Genomic DNA, 15,181 nt, shown 5'->3' on the forward strand with positions numbered 1-15,181 from the left:
CAATTTCAACTGAATACATTTCATTGCACTTGTATTTAATCTACCCTTTCACCCTTTCAAGAAAGTTCAGAAAACTTACATTATGGTATTGGCTTCCACTGTTATGCTGATGACACGCAGCTATATGTTTTATCTAAGTCAGATGTGAGTCACCAGCTTAATAAGACTGAAGGTTGTGTGATGGACATCAGACAGTCGATGCTTACTCTCTTCCTCCTGCTTAACTTTGAGAAGACAGAAGTCCTTTTACTAGGTCCATTGGCAGCCAGAAGTAAGCTTTCTGATTAAAAAGTTATGGATGGCCTTTCTATTACATCATGGGCACCAGTAAAAGACCTTGGTGTGATTATTAATACCGGTCTTTCATTTGAAGCTCACATAAATAATATCAAAAGGGTAGCCTTCTTTCATCTCAGAAACATTGCTAAGATAAGAATTATGATGACATTACATGATGCAGAAACACTACTTTATGCATTTGTTACCTCTAGGTTGGATTATTGTAATGTAACAAGTTCCAGTTAGTCCAGAATGCAGCATCTAGAGTCCTAACTAAAACCAGAAGATATGAACAATCACCTCTATCTTATCCTCATTGCATTGGCTCCAAGTCAAGTTTAGCATTGATTATAAAATACTATTACTAACCTATAAAGCACTTAATGGTCTTGCAACACAGTACCTGAGAGATCTTTTTTTTTTTTTTTTTGATCTGTCATGCCTACTTTGATCAAAAGGTGCAGGCTATTTGGTAGTACCTCAAGTACAAAAGGTTTCAGAAGGGGGCAGAGATTTTTCTTACAGAGCCCCACAGTTATGGAACAGACTTCCAATTTGTGTTTGGGACTCAGACCCAGTCTCGGTGTTTAAGTCCAGGCTAAAAACACATTTGTTTAGTCAAGCTTTTTATGAATAGCTTTTCTTAGGTAAAGGAGCAGATCTGGAGGGTTCATGGGCATAGAATATTTGCTGAACTGAGATGTCTGGTTGCTGTTGGCTTACCACCCTTGCAAGTCACTCAGGTTTGCAGACTGTGAATTGGTGGAATGCTTTAAATGGCAGGAAGTCCTCATGTTTGTGTCACCTTCTGGCTCTAGCCTTTTAGTTATGCTGTCATAGATAGTCTTGCCGGAGTCCCTGTCTGCACTTTGCATATAATATTCATCTGATCACAATCATACCTAACAATTTTTTTCCTTTCTCTCTCTGTCGAGCTATATATGCCACTACCAAACTCTCAGAGTTCCGAGTTCCTAGCCTGATCGTCTCTTCTTACGGAGCTCCCGATGTTCTACCCCTGGTTGGAGTCTCATCGCTTGGTGTTCACCATGCCAGGGATTGATCTGCATGGTCAGCCAGTGACTCATGGGATTGGGGTGGATGGAGCTGCCTGGAGACTGTCATGCCTTCTTTGAACTAATGTTGTGTCAGTCAGCTGTATGGTCTGGTCTTTATCAGCAATCAGGTCTGTGCTGAACTCGCAGTTTGTGCTGAACCATTAGTTCCTCAGGAGCTCTCGGTTGCACTATTATAAACTGTTGTAGAAAGGACATTATTTACATTTAAATTATTTACTTTTGAGTGTCACCGAAATAAGGATGGGTTCCCTTCTGGTTCCTCTTAAAGTCTCTTCCTCCTATTATCTCAGGGAGTTTTTCCTTGCTGCCGTCGCCTCCGGGTTGCTCATTAGGGAGAGATGTTAGAGATATACTGTATTCATATATAGTATTCAAAATTATAAATAAATATTTTAAAATGCATTTTAAACTTTAAATGTATGTATTCATTTATTTCTTCTTCTTCTTCTTATATTTATTTATTTATTCTTCTCTTCTGTTTCTATACTTGTGTAAAGCTGCTTTGAGACAATGGGAATTGTTAAAATACAATTATATACAAATAAACTGAATTGAAAATTGAATTGAATAATTATTATTACTACCCCTTATATGTATACTTATAAGTAAATATATATTTATAATAATTATTTTTTTTAATGGATTTATGAGGAAGGTTAGAAGGTCTAATGCAGTAGCGTGTGAGATTCTGCCTTTAGGTGTTACGTCATTGAACTGACGTTTGGACGCTCAATTTTCATTGGCTAGCGGGTAAATTTGAAATGTAACTACTTTCTTGCTAAACCAAAGCAACACACTCAACTGAAGACAGTCAGATGGAGCGTTAAAGATCGATTAATAGATCTTATTTAACTCCAACATCTCGTCTAGATAAAACCAAAAAGATTTGACGCGAACTCAACAGTTTTGTAAGGTAATGAATCTTCATCATTTTAAGATACGCTACTTAGTTACGGATTCGATAAGCAAACAGCTGGGCTGTTGGTATTAATAAGGCTGTTAAAATAGCCGTATTCGTTCACACAAGTCTGATAAGTCTTAGGTACAATTGTTCCAAAACTTATTCCAATTGTAAATTGTTGAATTGGTTTAGTCTTGCTCCATTATCTCTGTGAACTAGATCACAATTGGCTAAGCTAGTAGGCTAGCAAGCTGTATGTATTATTTATAACTGGAAACTTTTTCACACAGTTGGTTTAAACTCCCGATTTTTCAGCAGAATTTTTCGTTCCATAGTATTAATACTCTTGAGCAACCTTATTTTTTTACAACTGATTTATGTTTTTTGGTCAGCAGGCTAACAATATGTTCATGGCCTTGCTAATAACCGTTCAAGTAGATTGTTGACTTTCATTTTTTCCCTTGTGTCCGCTGTAGAAAATGGAAACCGCTGCACTGAATCTTTATAGCTTGTTTGGGAATCTTCGAGCCCACGTCGATGTCCTCAATGAAAGTATTGAGCCCCGTGAGTAAGCCTGCAGTTATCCTAGTTTATACATCTGAAAACACATTCTTGTTATTTTTTACCTTTCCAACGGTTCCATACTTCAGGGGTTCTCAACCTTTTGTGATGTTTAGTTGTTTAAATTATAGACACTCTGAGAACATGATACAACTGTTCAAATTTTATATATTTTGTTAAATAAATATATTCTTTATTGTAAGTCAGGCAGCTTTGTATTAACTTTCCACTAAGCAAACATCTGAAGTTTTTCTTAGTTTTATTTGTATAGCTTTTACTAGCAAAGTTTGAATTAAACTCATTCAACACCCATATACTTCACTATCACTACTGCCTTGGACTTATTTTGCACATTTTCCAGAGTTCATTCAAATGGTACTGAATTTTGAGGACTGTCGGCGTAAATGGCTAAGAGTGGAGCAAGACTTGGCCTCTTGTAAGGAGGTGCTTGCCAAAGCAGAAACTGAGAGGGGTGCGCTGGAGGTTAAGCTAAAACATGCTCGTAACCAAGTGGACGTAGAAATCCGTCGACGTCAGAAAGCTGAGTCCGACTGTGAAAAATTGGTATGGGTAGACACACATCTTACTAACTTGTTCTTGGTAATAAATGCCACTTTTAATAAAAATAGCTGCTTATAGGTTGTTTGAAAGCTTTGAAGAGTGGTTTGTTTCAAATTTCCCCGTTGTCTCTGGATGTTTTTGTTTTCTACCATTTTATTTTAACATGCATGCATATATAGATATAGAGATATATATATATATATATATATATATATATATATATATAAAATAAAATTAAATTATTTTTTTTTTTTTTTTTGCAAGTTTACCATATGTAATTTGACACTTGAAAATGAAAAAAAATTTAAACATTGATTGCTATTTGTTTGTAGTTAAGGACTGTTGAAATTCTTATAGCTGACTTCTGAGATTAAGAAAGCTTTCTTTAAATAAAAGCAAAATTATTTCCAAAGACATTTACATATGTGCACTCGGCATGAAGGAGTTAAAACTCAAATCCTGCTGATTTGATGCTCAGAGCATCTTGAACCTGAACCGGCATCTGAATCCTTAATGAGCTCTTGGATATTGTAACACCAGTTTTCTCCTTTGTGTATAGGATCGTCAGATTCAACTTATTCGAGAGCTGTTGGTCACAGAGGGCTCTAGTTCAAGTATCCAGTTAAATGATGAGCAGCGGTCAGCTTTGGCTTTTCTCAGTGTACGCTCACAAGCCCCTAACAATCTCAACAGCAGCCGAAGGTGAGGAGAGACAAAAGTATAATGTATACTATGGATGGAATATGCATTTTGTGTTGGGAGCACACTAGCGGAGCACAACTCACTTCAGTGACAGTTGTAGAAGCTGGTTTTGTGTCTTTTGTTGTCTTCATTTATTTAGTGAACAGTCCTTAAAGGAAAAATACCCCTCAGACAGTGATCAATATTAACTAGATTTGTAAAGTTCGTCGAGACAAACTTTGATGTTGGCTTTGACGGTGCAAGTATTCGCAAAGGCCGGTGCTTTTTGGAGGCGAGTGGACATAAGGGTTAATGTTACTTTTGGAGGCAAGTGGACAGAAAGATTGTGAAAGCTACTGGACCGCTAGGGTGCCAATACTTTTGGAGGCGAGCGGACATGAGCATGTGACATGATCCGAATACCCATGAGGCAGTTCCCCTCATTGTGCTGAGTGTTTTGATATGTCACATGTCCATGTTGTGCAAATTTTTTATTTTCACGTGATGACACGTGACGTGACCATAACACACGTGAGGCACTTCCCTTCATTGGGCTGAGTGTTTTGATATATGACATGTCCATGTTGTGCTAATTTTTGATTTCGCTTATTTTGGGGGCGGGGCTACACGTGACGTCACGTGACGTGACCAAAATACACGTGGGGCAGTTCCCCTCATTGTGCTGAGTGTTTTGATATGTCACATGTCCATGTTGTGCTAATTTTTGATTTCGCTTATTTTGGGGGCGGGGCTACACGTGACGTCACGTGACGTGACCATAACACACGTGAGGCACTTCCCTTCATTAGCTGAGTGTTTTGATATATGACATGTCCATGTTGTGCTAATTTTTGATTTCGCTTATTTTGGGGGCGGGGCTACACGTGACGTCACGTGACGTGACCAAAATACACGTGGGGCAGTTCCCCTCATTGTGCTGAGTGTTTTGATATGTCACATGTCCATGTTGTGCAAATTTTTTATTTTCACGTGATGACACGTGACGACACGTGACGTGACGTGACCATAACACACGTGAGGCATTTCCCCTCATTGGGCTGAGTGTTTTGATATGTCACATGTCCATGTTGTGCAAATTTTTGATTTCGCTTATTTTGGGGGCGGGGCTATACACGTGACGTCACGTGACGTGACCAAAATACACGTGGGGCAGTTCCCCTCATTGGGCTGAGTGTTTTGATATATGACATGTCCATATTGTGCTCATTTTTGATTTCGCTTATTCTGGGGGCGGGGCTACACGTGACGTCACCAGTATACCCGGTGGGGTGCCAATACTTTTGGCAAAAAGTGGCTACTGAGGGTTTGGACATTTCATGTCAATACTGCAGTCATTATGGGATTCTACTTATTATTATACTGCATAGAACACAGGAGAGAAGCCGTGCCTGAGCTCTGCGCACGCTGCGTGTGTGAAAGCTTAGAGGAATTTTAGGAATTCCCCATTCAAGTCTATGGGACGTTCCATCGTCGACTACGGGAAAACCGAAAGTTCTGTCGGAACGTCGAGTCCGGAACTTTGTCCGGAGTAACGTCCTAAAGAACCTGTCCGAGTTTGGTGTAAAGCGCTCGAAAACTTGCTGAGTTATAAACCTCCAAAATTTATAATGGAAGTGGATACGAAAAAAGGCCACTTTGAGCTTCCGTACCGGGAATGCCGGAATTCCGATCGCTTAGAAAAGTAGTAGCAACAAACTTCAGACCAGGGTCTATGACATATCCGAATTTGGTGCATGTGGCTCGAAAGCCCTAGGACGAGTTACTCTTGATAAATTTGTGGCTAAGAATAATAATAATAATAATAATAATAATAATAAAGGAAATCAGAATGTTGGCTTCTACAAAGCCAACATAATTAATATGCAGTGGCTTTTAACATTTTATAATGATTTTCTGAATTGCCATTGCCACTGAGTTGGTTTAATATTTATTCAATGTTTCTAGCAATAAGTTCATGTTTTTTACTTAGACATGCCATTACTATGGCTTATCTAAAACCAGTGTGCATGCCTTGCACTCGACTAAAGTAACTGTTTTACAGTAAGGTGGGTTTTTTTTGTTTTTTTTTTTAACTTTGATTAAGAACTTTTGTGTCTGCTGGTATCATTGCAGGTTGTGTTGTCTTAGCATTGCTTGTGTTTTGTTTACAAGCACACATTACCATAGCACAGCTTAAATTTGCCAATGATGCCACCATTGTAGGCCATATCTCAGATCCTAATGAAATGACAGCGAAGAGAAGACGTTTTTGGCGTTTGATGCTCAGAAAATCTCTTCTTGAACATCAGTAAAACAAAGGTGATGATTGTGTGCTGCAGAAACTGATGAATAAGCATGCCCATCCAGATTAATGAGAGAGTTTTGAACGTTATTTTTGTACATTTTCAATTATTACCAACAGTCCACTCACAAATTGGTGGGAATAGCTCAGCAGATAGATATATAGATAGATAGATTAAACTGTATGTTAATAGACTTTGATTATGATATGTCTTAGAATGTCCTTAATGTTTTAAATGTGGTGAGGATTTTTTTTCTTTACTCTTTCCTGTGGTCTTCCAGGCTTTTCTTATTAAATACAGAAATGGGTAATTCATTGTAATGAATGTGAACCATATTGAAGCCACATTATTAATGATTTTAATGTTGATCATTTCTACAGACTGACCACTATTGACGAATCAGCCTCGATTTTGTCTGATATAAGCTATGATAAAACTGATGATTCATTGGTAAGTAATTTTCTTTGTTAAAGTTATGACTACACACATGATATTGGATTATCAAACACCTTCAGGGGCTAAATGCACTACAAGTGCACCTACTGTAGCACTACACTTCATACAAGTCTATACCAAATACAGAAACAACTGAATAACAAATATTAAAATACAATTTATATTATTTATAAGGTCATTGAAATGATTTGGAACAGGAAACAGTCTTAAAATTTGAGCAGAAGTATTTAAAGAATTAGTTTGAATATAAATCTGCAATGATGGCTTCCACCAACAAGCCTAAAATTGGTCTGGCATTATAAAATTGTATTAATCAAGCATGAACATGCCAGAAATAGACCTAAAATTACATACATGGGCTACAACTGACATGGTTGTAGCCCAACTATCCTGTACCTTTCGTCTGGTAGTAAGATATACCTTTATTCATCCCACAATGGGGAATTTTCTCAAAGATTTGTGACCAATTTTGTTTGTGTCCTATTAATCTGACATTGGTTTACGTTGTGTTTTTTTTTCTGTTGTTCCCCTCTTACATCCTTAGGACTGGGACTCTTCTGTTGTCAGAAATGTTCGATTGAAGAAACGTCAAAAGAGAGTAAGATGATGACTTTTGCAACCTTACCCATTTGAAGGCAATTTAGTTTTAATTATTCTGGTTGAGAGCACTAAATGACTTGGCTGTTATTTTTCAGCGCTCCTCAAGAAACCATACTGATGGGCCTCTTGCTGCACCTAAAAGGTCCCGGTCCACAGGCCGCACCTCTGAGAAAGTATGTGTCTTTAATTCAGAACTGTTGAACTATACAATAGTTTATTGCTTATTACCCAATCAGCAGACAACCAAAGTGCAAAACTACTGATAAATCAGTCCATATTTTTAACTTCTTTTATTTTGGATTTGCCACTGTTTGCAGTTACTGACTGCACTGCTGGTAATATACCCTCCCCTACTCCTTAAACCTGAAATGGTAGAAATGCTTATTTTCCTGTTTATCCATATGTATCTTTGATCACATCCAAATGTGGCTGGCATGAACAGAACACAATACAGGTTCCCCTTTGAGTCTGGTTCCCCACAGCTCTTACCTCATGTCTTTCCTTGTCACAGTTACCTTTCGCTTGCTCATTACAGATATATTTATAAATTTAAAATTAATAGAGAGAAATATTCATACAATGTTGTTGTGGCATTTATTTACATAACCAAAGCAGTTCTCATAACAAACAGTGCTTTACAAATGCATTTTAATTCTGTTGAATGCATATGACTACGTTTACTTGTACTTGGTACAGACCTGTGATGCACGTTAATTGCATAAGATGAAATAAGTAAATGTGGCCATACTGTACAGGCCTCTGTCTTCTGTAAGTAATCTTCTGATTGTAATGATAGACCGCTTGATGTTGATGTCCTCTCACTCTCTTTTTCTCTTGTGTGTGTGTGTGTCCACCCACGCATGTCCATAGGGAAATGAGTCTCTTGTAGCCAAGACCACAGTGACAGTGCCTAACAATGGAGGTCCCATAGAGGCTGTCACCACTCTTGAAGCTGTGCCTTACTGGACCAGAAGCAGGAGAAAGACTGGTAAGCTTAGCGTTGATGATTTCATTTTTACCTTTTGGAGGTGAGATTGGTTCAAATTTTGTCACATATGTAACCAACATTTAATGAATGTTTAATGTGGCCTAATGTTGAGCCCCTGACTTGAGGCATATGGGCTGGGGTTTCTTTAGGGTAGGAATAATAGTAGACTATGCAAAGCATGTGGGGATTGAAGACTATTCCAGGGAGAGTTTGAATATCTTTGTGAATACTATTACTAGCTGGTCAGCACTAGGTTTGCAAAGGGGCAGAACATTTCCAAACTTCATCTGGGGAATTTTGGAAATATTCCAATTTGGAAACTTACCAGGAATTTATGGGAATTAATTAGAAATTACGTAAATGTATATAAACTATATCATATACAAACATAAATATATACTTTTTGTTAGGACATAAGCACACATGCATGTCATATATATATATAAATTTTTTTTTAATTAAAAAAACATTTTGACAACACTGGCTGAGGTGAAATGTATCCACACATGAGATGGTGCAGGGTTTCCCGCAGAAAATTTGTTAGTTAAGGCGGGGTAGGGTAGGGTTCGGCAAAATTTTGAATGTGGTTTTGCACTCTTATTTATTGTTATGTTATTTAAAAATAAATAAGAGTGCAAAACCACATTCAAAATTTTGCGGACACATTTTATCAACTGGCTAATTATCCTTCAGACAGTGACGGACCACGTCTGTCTCTCATTTTGGCTGTGTGGCGCGCGTGCCCGCTCGCAGTGTATAGCGCGTCCGCGCTATTCTCCGAGATGCACTTGATGGCCTTTTGTGCAGCGGAATTTTTTCTTTTTTAGACGATCTAGTTAGGGCGGTAGGGTTGCTTCCCGAACTGCAAAGTGTGTGCGTGTGTGTGTGTGGCATAGTTCTATGGAATAATATTGGAAGAAAAGCTTGTAAGAACACACATGTAATGCAATGCCCAGATATATAGTTAAACAATTGTAATAAACATTTTGCAAACGAATAGAAATTGGCTAGAAGAATAAATACTCCTTAATCAGCAGGCTTGTTAAAACAAACTGTAACCTAGTATATACAATAGTTCAGTCAAAAGTTTGGACAAATTACATTTTTTCTGTTTTTGAAAAGTATCTTATCGTTGCTGTCAGGCGGAAACCTCATATGTCCATATTTTGTCAATTTCATATTTTTTCACATATCGATGCTATTGGTCAGTCCCCACACGGGTCTGTTATTTTTACAAGTTATTAACCAATCTAAAGCCTTGAAAATAGCTTGAGCGCAAATCTCATAACTCCATTGGACACTTCAACTGTCCCCCTCTTCTTCACTCCGTGGGAGAGCTTTGCAGCATATTTCTCCTCAAGAAGGGTCGCAACAAATCAACACGTCTTCTGAGGTAAATGTCTTCAAAACACTGGGCTCAAAGAAAAAAAAATCTTGACCCCGCTAGTTCTGGTGCTCGTCTGAGGACAGGAATTTAGCGCAAGACAATCCACTGCAACGCGGACTAAACCCTGTGCATTGCAGATTAGGTACCGCGTTTTTTTAATTTCCTGAAAAATAACGGTTTTGGAGATACAAGGATTCCGCCTGACAGCGACGTTATGCTCATTTAAGCTTGATTTATTTGATCATGATAAAGAAAAACAGTAATATTGTGAAACATTACATTTTAAAATGTAACTTATTAAGCAATGAATCCAGAAAAAATTATAACAGAGACAGCTAGCCTTATAAACATATTTTGGTATTTTCTAAATACACTTTAATACCATATATAAAACATTTACATTTACTGCATTTAGCAGACACCCTTATCCAGAGTGACTTACATTTTTATTTCAGTTTTATGCAATTGAGTGTGAAGGGCCTTTCTCAGGGACCAAGCAGAGGCAGCTGCCCCTTTTCCACCAAAAAGAACCGAGTGCTGGTTCAGAGCTGGTGCTGGTGCTGGTTCAAAGTTGGTTCCACTGGAGAACCTTCTAAGAACCAGTTTGCCTTCCCATCGGCTAAAGAGCCATCACAGAGCCGAGTCTTACGTCACTGTATACGTGTCACATTTCCCAGCAACGTTAGCGCAGCAGCGGCAAACACGACAATGGCGGATGCTGCTTTACTGTTAATGCTCATGGCTTTGTGAACCTACATTGGCATACAAACGCGGCAAATCCCGCGTGTACGTGCAGCTCCATGTAATTTTGTATAAACTGAGGTTGCATTCGAGAAAGTACATAACATTATTTTTTCATTAACACACAAAAAAGTTAGCATTAGCATGTAGTTACCTACTATCATGTGTGCTGATAATTGATCATATCGCAGTAAAGTAAATGTGTGAAGGTAAAATTCAAACCTGTGGAATCAATATTTCTATGGTAACCTGGACAGGGAGGGTGTGTATGTAATGTGTAAATACTTCATGTAAATATTCACCATGATGGGCATTTTTTTTTTTTTTTGGGACGCAATTTTGTATGCAGGATTCAAGAAATGATCTGTTATGTTATGGAGGAATGCACAGTGTAGCGGTCTTCTCGGGTCTAAAAAAATGTACCCGACCCGAATCACTTTAACCGAACCCGACGTGCATTTTTTTTTTTTTTTTTTTTTTTTTTTTTTTTTTTAAAGAACCGACCCGAGACAAACCTGAAAAAATTAGACCCATGTCCGACCCAATCCGTTGGCAATTTTTTTTTAACCCGACTGGACCGGAATGTTGCATAACTCTACACTAAACTAACCGCTACAGCGTGGATTCAAAATTGATTGACAGGTCTGTTTCAACGAAAATGAGCTACCGCCAGCCACACGTCGCCAGCCACATGTCGCAAGCGGTCTTGGCAAACAGGAGAGGTTGGAAAAGGACTGGAGTTGATGCACACACACCAGATACAGTAGTTTGGGTCTTCTCGGGTCCGTTCGGTAAAAACACATTCATTTTAAATTACCCGAGACCCGATGCCGCTATTATTATACCCGACCCGTGTCCGAAGCATCTCGGGTCTCCGGTCGGACCTCGGGTTTTCGGATCTAAGTGGACCCGTGAAGACCTCTAGCACAGTGCGTTAGGGGGAATGGCCTCAGTAGCCCTGCAGTAGGCAAAGTGCTGTGTTCATTATTGATGAATGTGCAGGGTAGAAATTCAACTAAAATTGCAGTAAATCTGGTTGTTTTAACCAAGATTGCAGTTAATAGCCATATATTCCTGTTAATTCCAATGGAAAGTTTCCAGCCATGAAAATTCCCAAAATGTTGCATCCCTAGTCAGCACAGGCTTTAAGGACCTGTCCTGATATGCCTCTGGTTCTGCTTTCATCCTGGTGTTCACTCTCCTGAAAGCCTTCATGTCATGCATTGAGATGAACGCATTTCCTGCTCTGTTTGCTTTACTTACATTTTTATTTCAATTTATGCAATTGAGAGTTAAGGGCCTTGTTCAGGGGCCCAGCAGTGGCAACTTGATATCTTTAACAATTGATGCCAATAGTGCTGTTGGCTCCAGCCGTATAGTGCTTCCGTAAATACACTGATGTCATCAGAGCTGTGCCTGAACATGTCCGTCATCCGGACTATCCTGCAGATTGGGGAGTGATTGGTACGTCCAGTGTGGAGGTTCCTTTTACAGCTTCTGTTTGTATTTAGGCATGAGGCATACAATTTTTGCAAATGGTGGGATTGTGCCTTGTAGCTTTATTTTGGCGAAGTGTGGCAATTATCTAGTACAGTTTTGCCCCAGTGATATTGGTTGGACGTTTGACACTGTGCATTTGAGGTTGGCACTGTGTTCCTGTGTTGAGCGAGAGACTCATATATTTCACAAAGGGCATTGTGCATATCTGCATGTGGAGGCACTGACTATGACCAAGGAAGGTAGAAAGTATATTTTGATTGTCAAGAGTTCCAAGTTGAGTGTGCAGAAGTGTGTGAAAGGATCTTGTGAGATGCACTTGCTGCTATTTACTTTTATAGTCTGCATCACCACTTGACCTCACTAACTCCATTGTTCTGTCTATGTGGTAAAAGAACTTGTCTGGCAGGATGTTGTGGTCCGGTACCGCTGGGTATCTCTGTGAAGCAGAGAAGCTTGCAGTCCAGAATGACCCACAGTAATTTAACCCTTGACCCTGAGGTTGTTGAGCTAGACTGGGCATTGACTATCAGGAAAACAGGGAGAGGAACACAGTGTGTGTTCAGAGTTCTCTGCCTGTTCCTGACCTCATCTTGTTTCCTTTGAGGGTGCAGCTTTGGGTCGTGTCCTGCTCCTACAAAGGATTTCCAAATAAATTTGTTCAAGTCCAGCTTGATAAGAGGCCAAAAGTTCCAGTGCAAGCAACCAGACATCACTATTCAAAAAAGTGTTTGCCTGAAAGATATCCGATTTCACACAGTTAGATTCTGGGGATATTGCAGTCTGCTCCGTGTTCCAAGTTAAACCCTCCCATTTCATGCTGTGGACACACAAACATGCTTCAATTCTGTAGTAAAATTAAGCTGTTTATGCAACTACACACATCCAAGACCTTATACCTAATGGTTCAAGTTATATGAATCAAGAGTTTTTTTTTTTTTTTTTTTTAAACTCATTTAAATATTTGTTGATTTTATCATATAATGAAAGGTAGTATTAGCATTTTGTTCCACCATCCATTTAGGCTGATTATGAACATGATTTATGTTTTTTAATAAACCCTTGCACCTTCTAACTGTATTTCCTGTAGCTGCCATGGTTTGGGCTACAGAAGACACAGATTCCATGCAGTCTGTCGAAGTTTTAACCCGGACTGATAGCAAAGCAGAGCCCAGCACACCGCAGAGCAATGGTGGTGTTCGTCTACATGAGTTTGTTTCCAAAACGGTATGCTTGTCATTTATCCCAGACTTACGGATTTTGTTTTAAGAATGGCTGTTTTATTAAACTGAATATTCCTTTTAGGTGATAAAGCCTGAATCCTGTGTTCCCTGTGGGAAGAGGATCAAGTTTGGAAAAATTTCTCTGAAGTGTAGGGACTGTCGTGTGGTCACCCATCCTGAGTGTCGTGATCGCTGTCCCCTGCCATGCATTCCTAATCTGTCTGGGACTCCAGTAAAAATTGGAGAGGTAGAATGTTAGTTGCTGTTGCATGTAGTATGTTTTTGTTTCCACATCCATCTTTGTGGAATAATTTCAAATTGGACGGTAGTAAAGTTGGGTTTCAAAAAAATAAACAGCACTAACTTGTTGGGAATAATCAAGGGTTGTTGATTTTCAATTGACATTGCAAATAAATAAATGTGCTCTATGGCATTGAAATAATTATGCAAATAATGTGCTGTGGTGGGTGTTTTTAATGGTGATTCAGGATACACATTTTTCCTTGTTTAAAATTGCAACTGCTTTGTAGTTCATATAATTGCACTTTATCTCTCCCCCCCCCCCCCCCCTTTTGTTTTTGGTGGGGGTAGGGCACCCTTGCAGACTATGTGTCGGACACCTCCCCCATGATTCCACCACTGGTGGTCCACTGTCTGAATGAAATTGAGCAGAAAGGCCTACATGAGGTCAGTCTGTAAACTAACTTTATAGAGAAGACCATTTGCAGCATATATCCTGTTCAGCATTGTGATCTCTGTGACCAGACTGGCCTGTACCGTATATCTGGAGCTGACCGAGTGGTGAAAGAGTTGAAGGAAAAGTTTCTGCGTGGAAAGACATTTCCTCTGCTAAGTAAGGTGGAGGACGTCCATGCTATTACTGGCCTTCTGAAGGACTTCCTGAGAAACCTTAAAGAGCCTCTGCTCACCTTCCGTCTCAACAGTAATTTTATGGAGGCAGCAGGTGAGACAAATGAAACTAAAACTAATTTCAAGACACATCAGCTTGGGCTGGATTGACTGTTCATTATTTAGATGGAGATAATTTTGTATTTAAAATGTTATTTTGGTTAAATTATTTTAATTCTTACTAAAATTCTAATTTTGCCCAAAGTTTATAGTTTATCCAAGACTAGAAACTCATTTTAGGCTTGTTCTTACCATGGTTATGTAATCATTCTGCCCCCCACCCCCCTCTAGAGTTAGCTGATGAAGACAATTCTACTGCACTGATGTACCAAACTATCAGTGACTTGCCTCAGCCAAACAGGGACACGCTGGCTTTCCTAATCATCCATCTGCAGAGGTAGGAAACAATGTGATTTAATTTCTGCACTAGAGCGGCTTCCACTTACTGATGCACAATTGTGATGGTAATTGGCCTTAAAAGGTTGGGTTCAGGCACCAGTGGTAAAAACCACCACAATTATTAAATTAGATTCAACCTCAGAGACACTACACATAAGAACGACATTGTCAGCTCTATTATATGTATCACATAGAGGAAGGAACCACAAGAAAGTTAAGTTCAAAGTTTTATGTTCCTGTTTAATTCCAATCATAGGATAATTCAGTACATAATATTCAACTCAAAAAGAAAAGAAAACAAAGTGAAATATAGCTGCAAGCAGCGATACCGGGGTCAAGCCGATCAGATGCGCTCAGAACATGTCGCTGATGAACCATACCAAGTTTCGTAGCGATATGGCATTGTATTGGTAAAATACTGAACTTAACATGAAAATTAAAAATGTGTGTGTCTGTGTGCGCGTGTCTGTGTGCGCGTGTCTGTGTGCGCGTGTCTGTGTGCGCGTGTCTGTGTGCGCGTGTCTGTGTGCGCGTGTCTGTGTGCGCGCGTGTCTGTGTGCGCGCGTGTCTGTGTGCGCGCGTGTCTGTGTGCGCGCGTGTCTGTGTGCGCGCGTGT

General features: G+C 39.3%; 1 protein-coding gene across 1 annotated transcript in view; it reads left to right on the forward strand.

Annotated features, from left to right (window-relative positions):
• The first annotated feature begins 2,109 nt into the window (after nt 1–2,109).
• The window catches only part of racgap1 (Rac GTPase activating protein 1), a 19,321-nt gene continuing 6,249 nt past the window's right edge, over nt 2,110–15,181 (forward strand). The window contains exons 1-13 of the mRNA XM_060894621.1: nt 2,110–2,271; nt 2,736–2,823; nt 3,182–3,384; nt 3,941–4,083; nt 6,746–6,815; nt 7,366–7,419; nt 7,517–7,594; nt 8,292–8,409; nt 13,125–13,261; nt 13,340–13,504; nt 13,849–13,944; nt 14,023–14,221; nt 14,458–14,563. Coding sequence (XP_060750604.1) covers nt 2,739–2,823; nt 3,182–3,384; nt 3,941–4,083; nt 6,746–6,815; nt 7,366–7,419; nt 7,517–7,594; nt 8,292–8,409; nt 13,125–13,261; nt 13,340–13,504; nt 13,849–13,944; nt 14,023–14,221; nt 14,458–14,563 — 1,454 coding nt within the window. The 5' untranslated portion in view covers nt 2,110–2,271; nt 2,736–2,738. The remainder of the gene's footprint in view (nt 2,272–2,735; nt 2,824–3,181; nt 3,385–3,940; nt 4,084–6,745; nt 6,816–7,365; nt 7,420–7,516; nt 7,595–8,291; nt 8,410–13,124; nt 13,262–13,339; nt 13,505–13,848; nt 13,945–14,022; nt 14,222–14,457; nt 14,564–15,181) is intronic.

This window comes from Tachysurus vachellii, chromosome 19 (genome assembly GCF_030014155.1).
Source record: "Tachysurus vachellii isolate PV-2020 chromosome 19, HZAU_Pvac_v1, whole genome shotgun sequence".
In the NCBI taxonomy this organism is placed as follows: domain Eukaryota; kingdom Metazoa; phylum Chordata; class Actinopteri; order Siluriformes; family Bagridae; genus Tachysurus; species Tachysurus vachellii.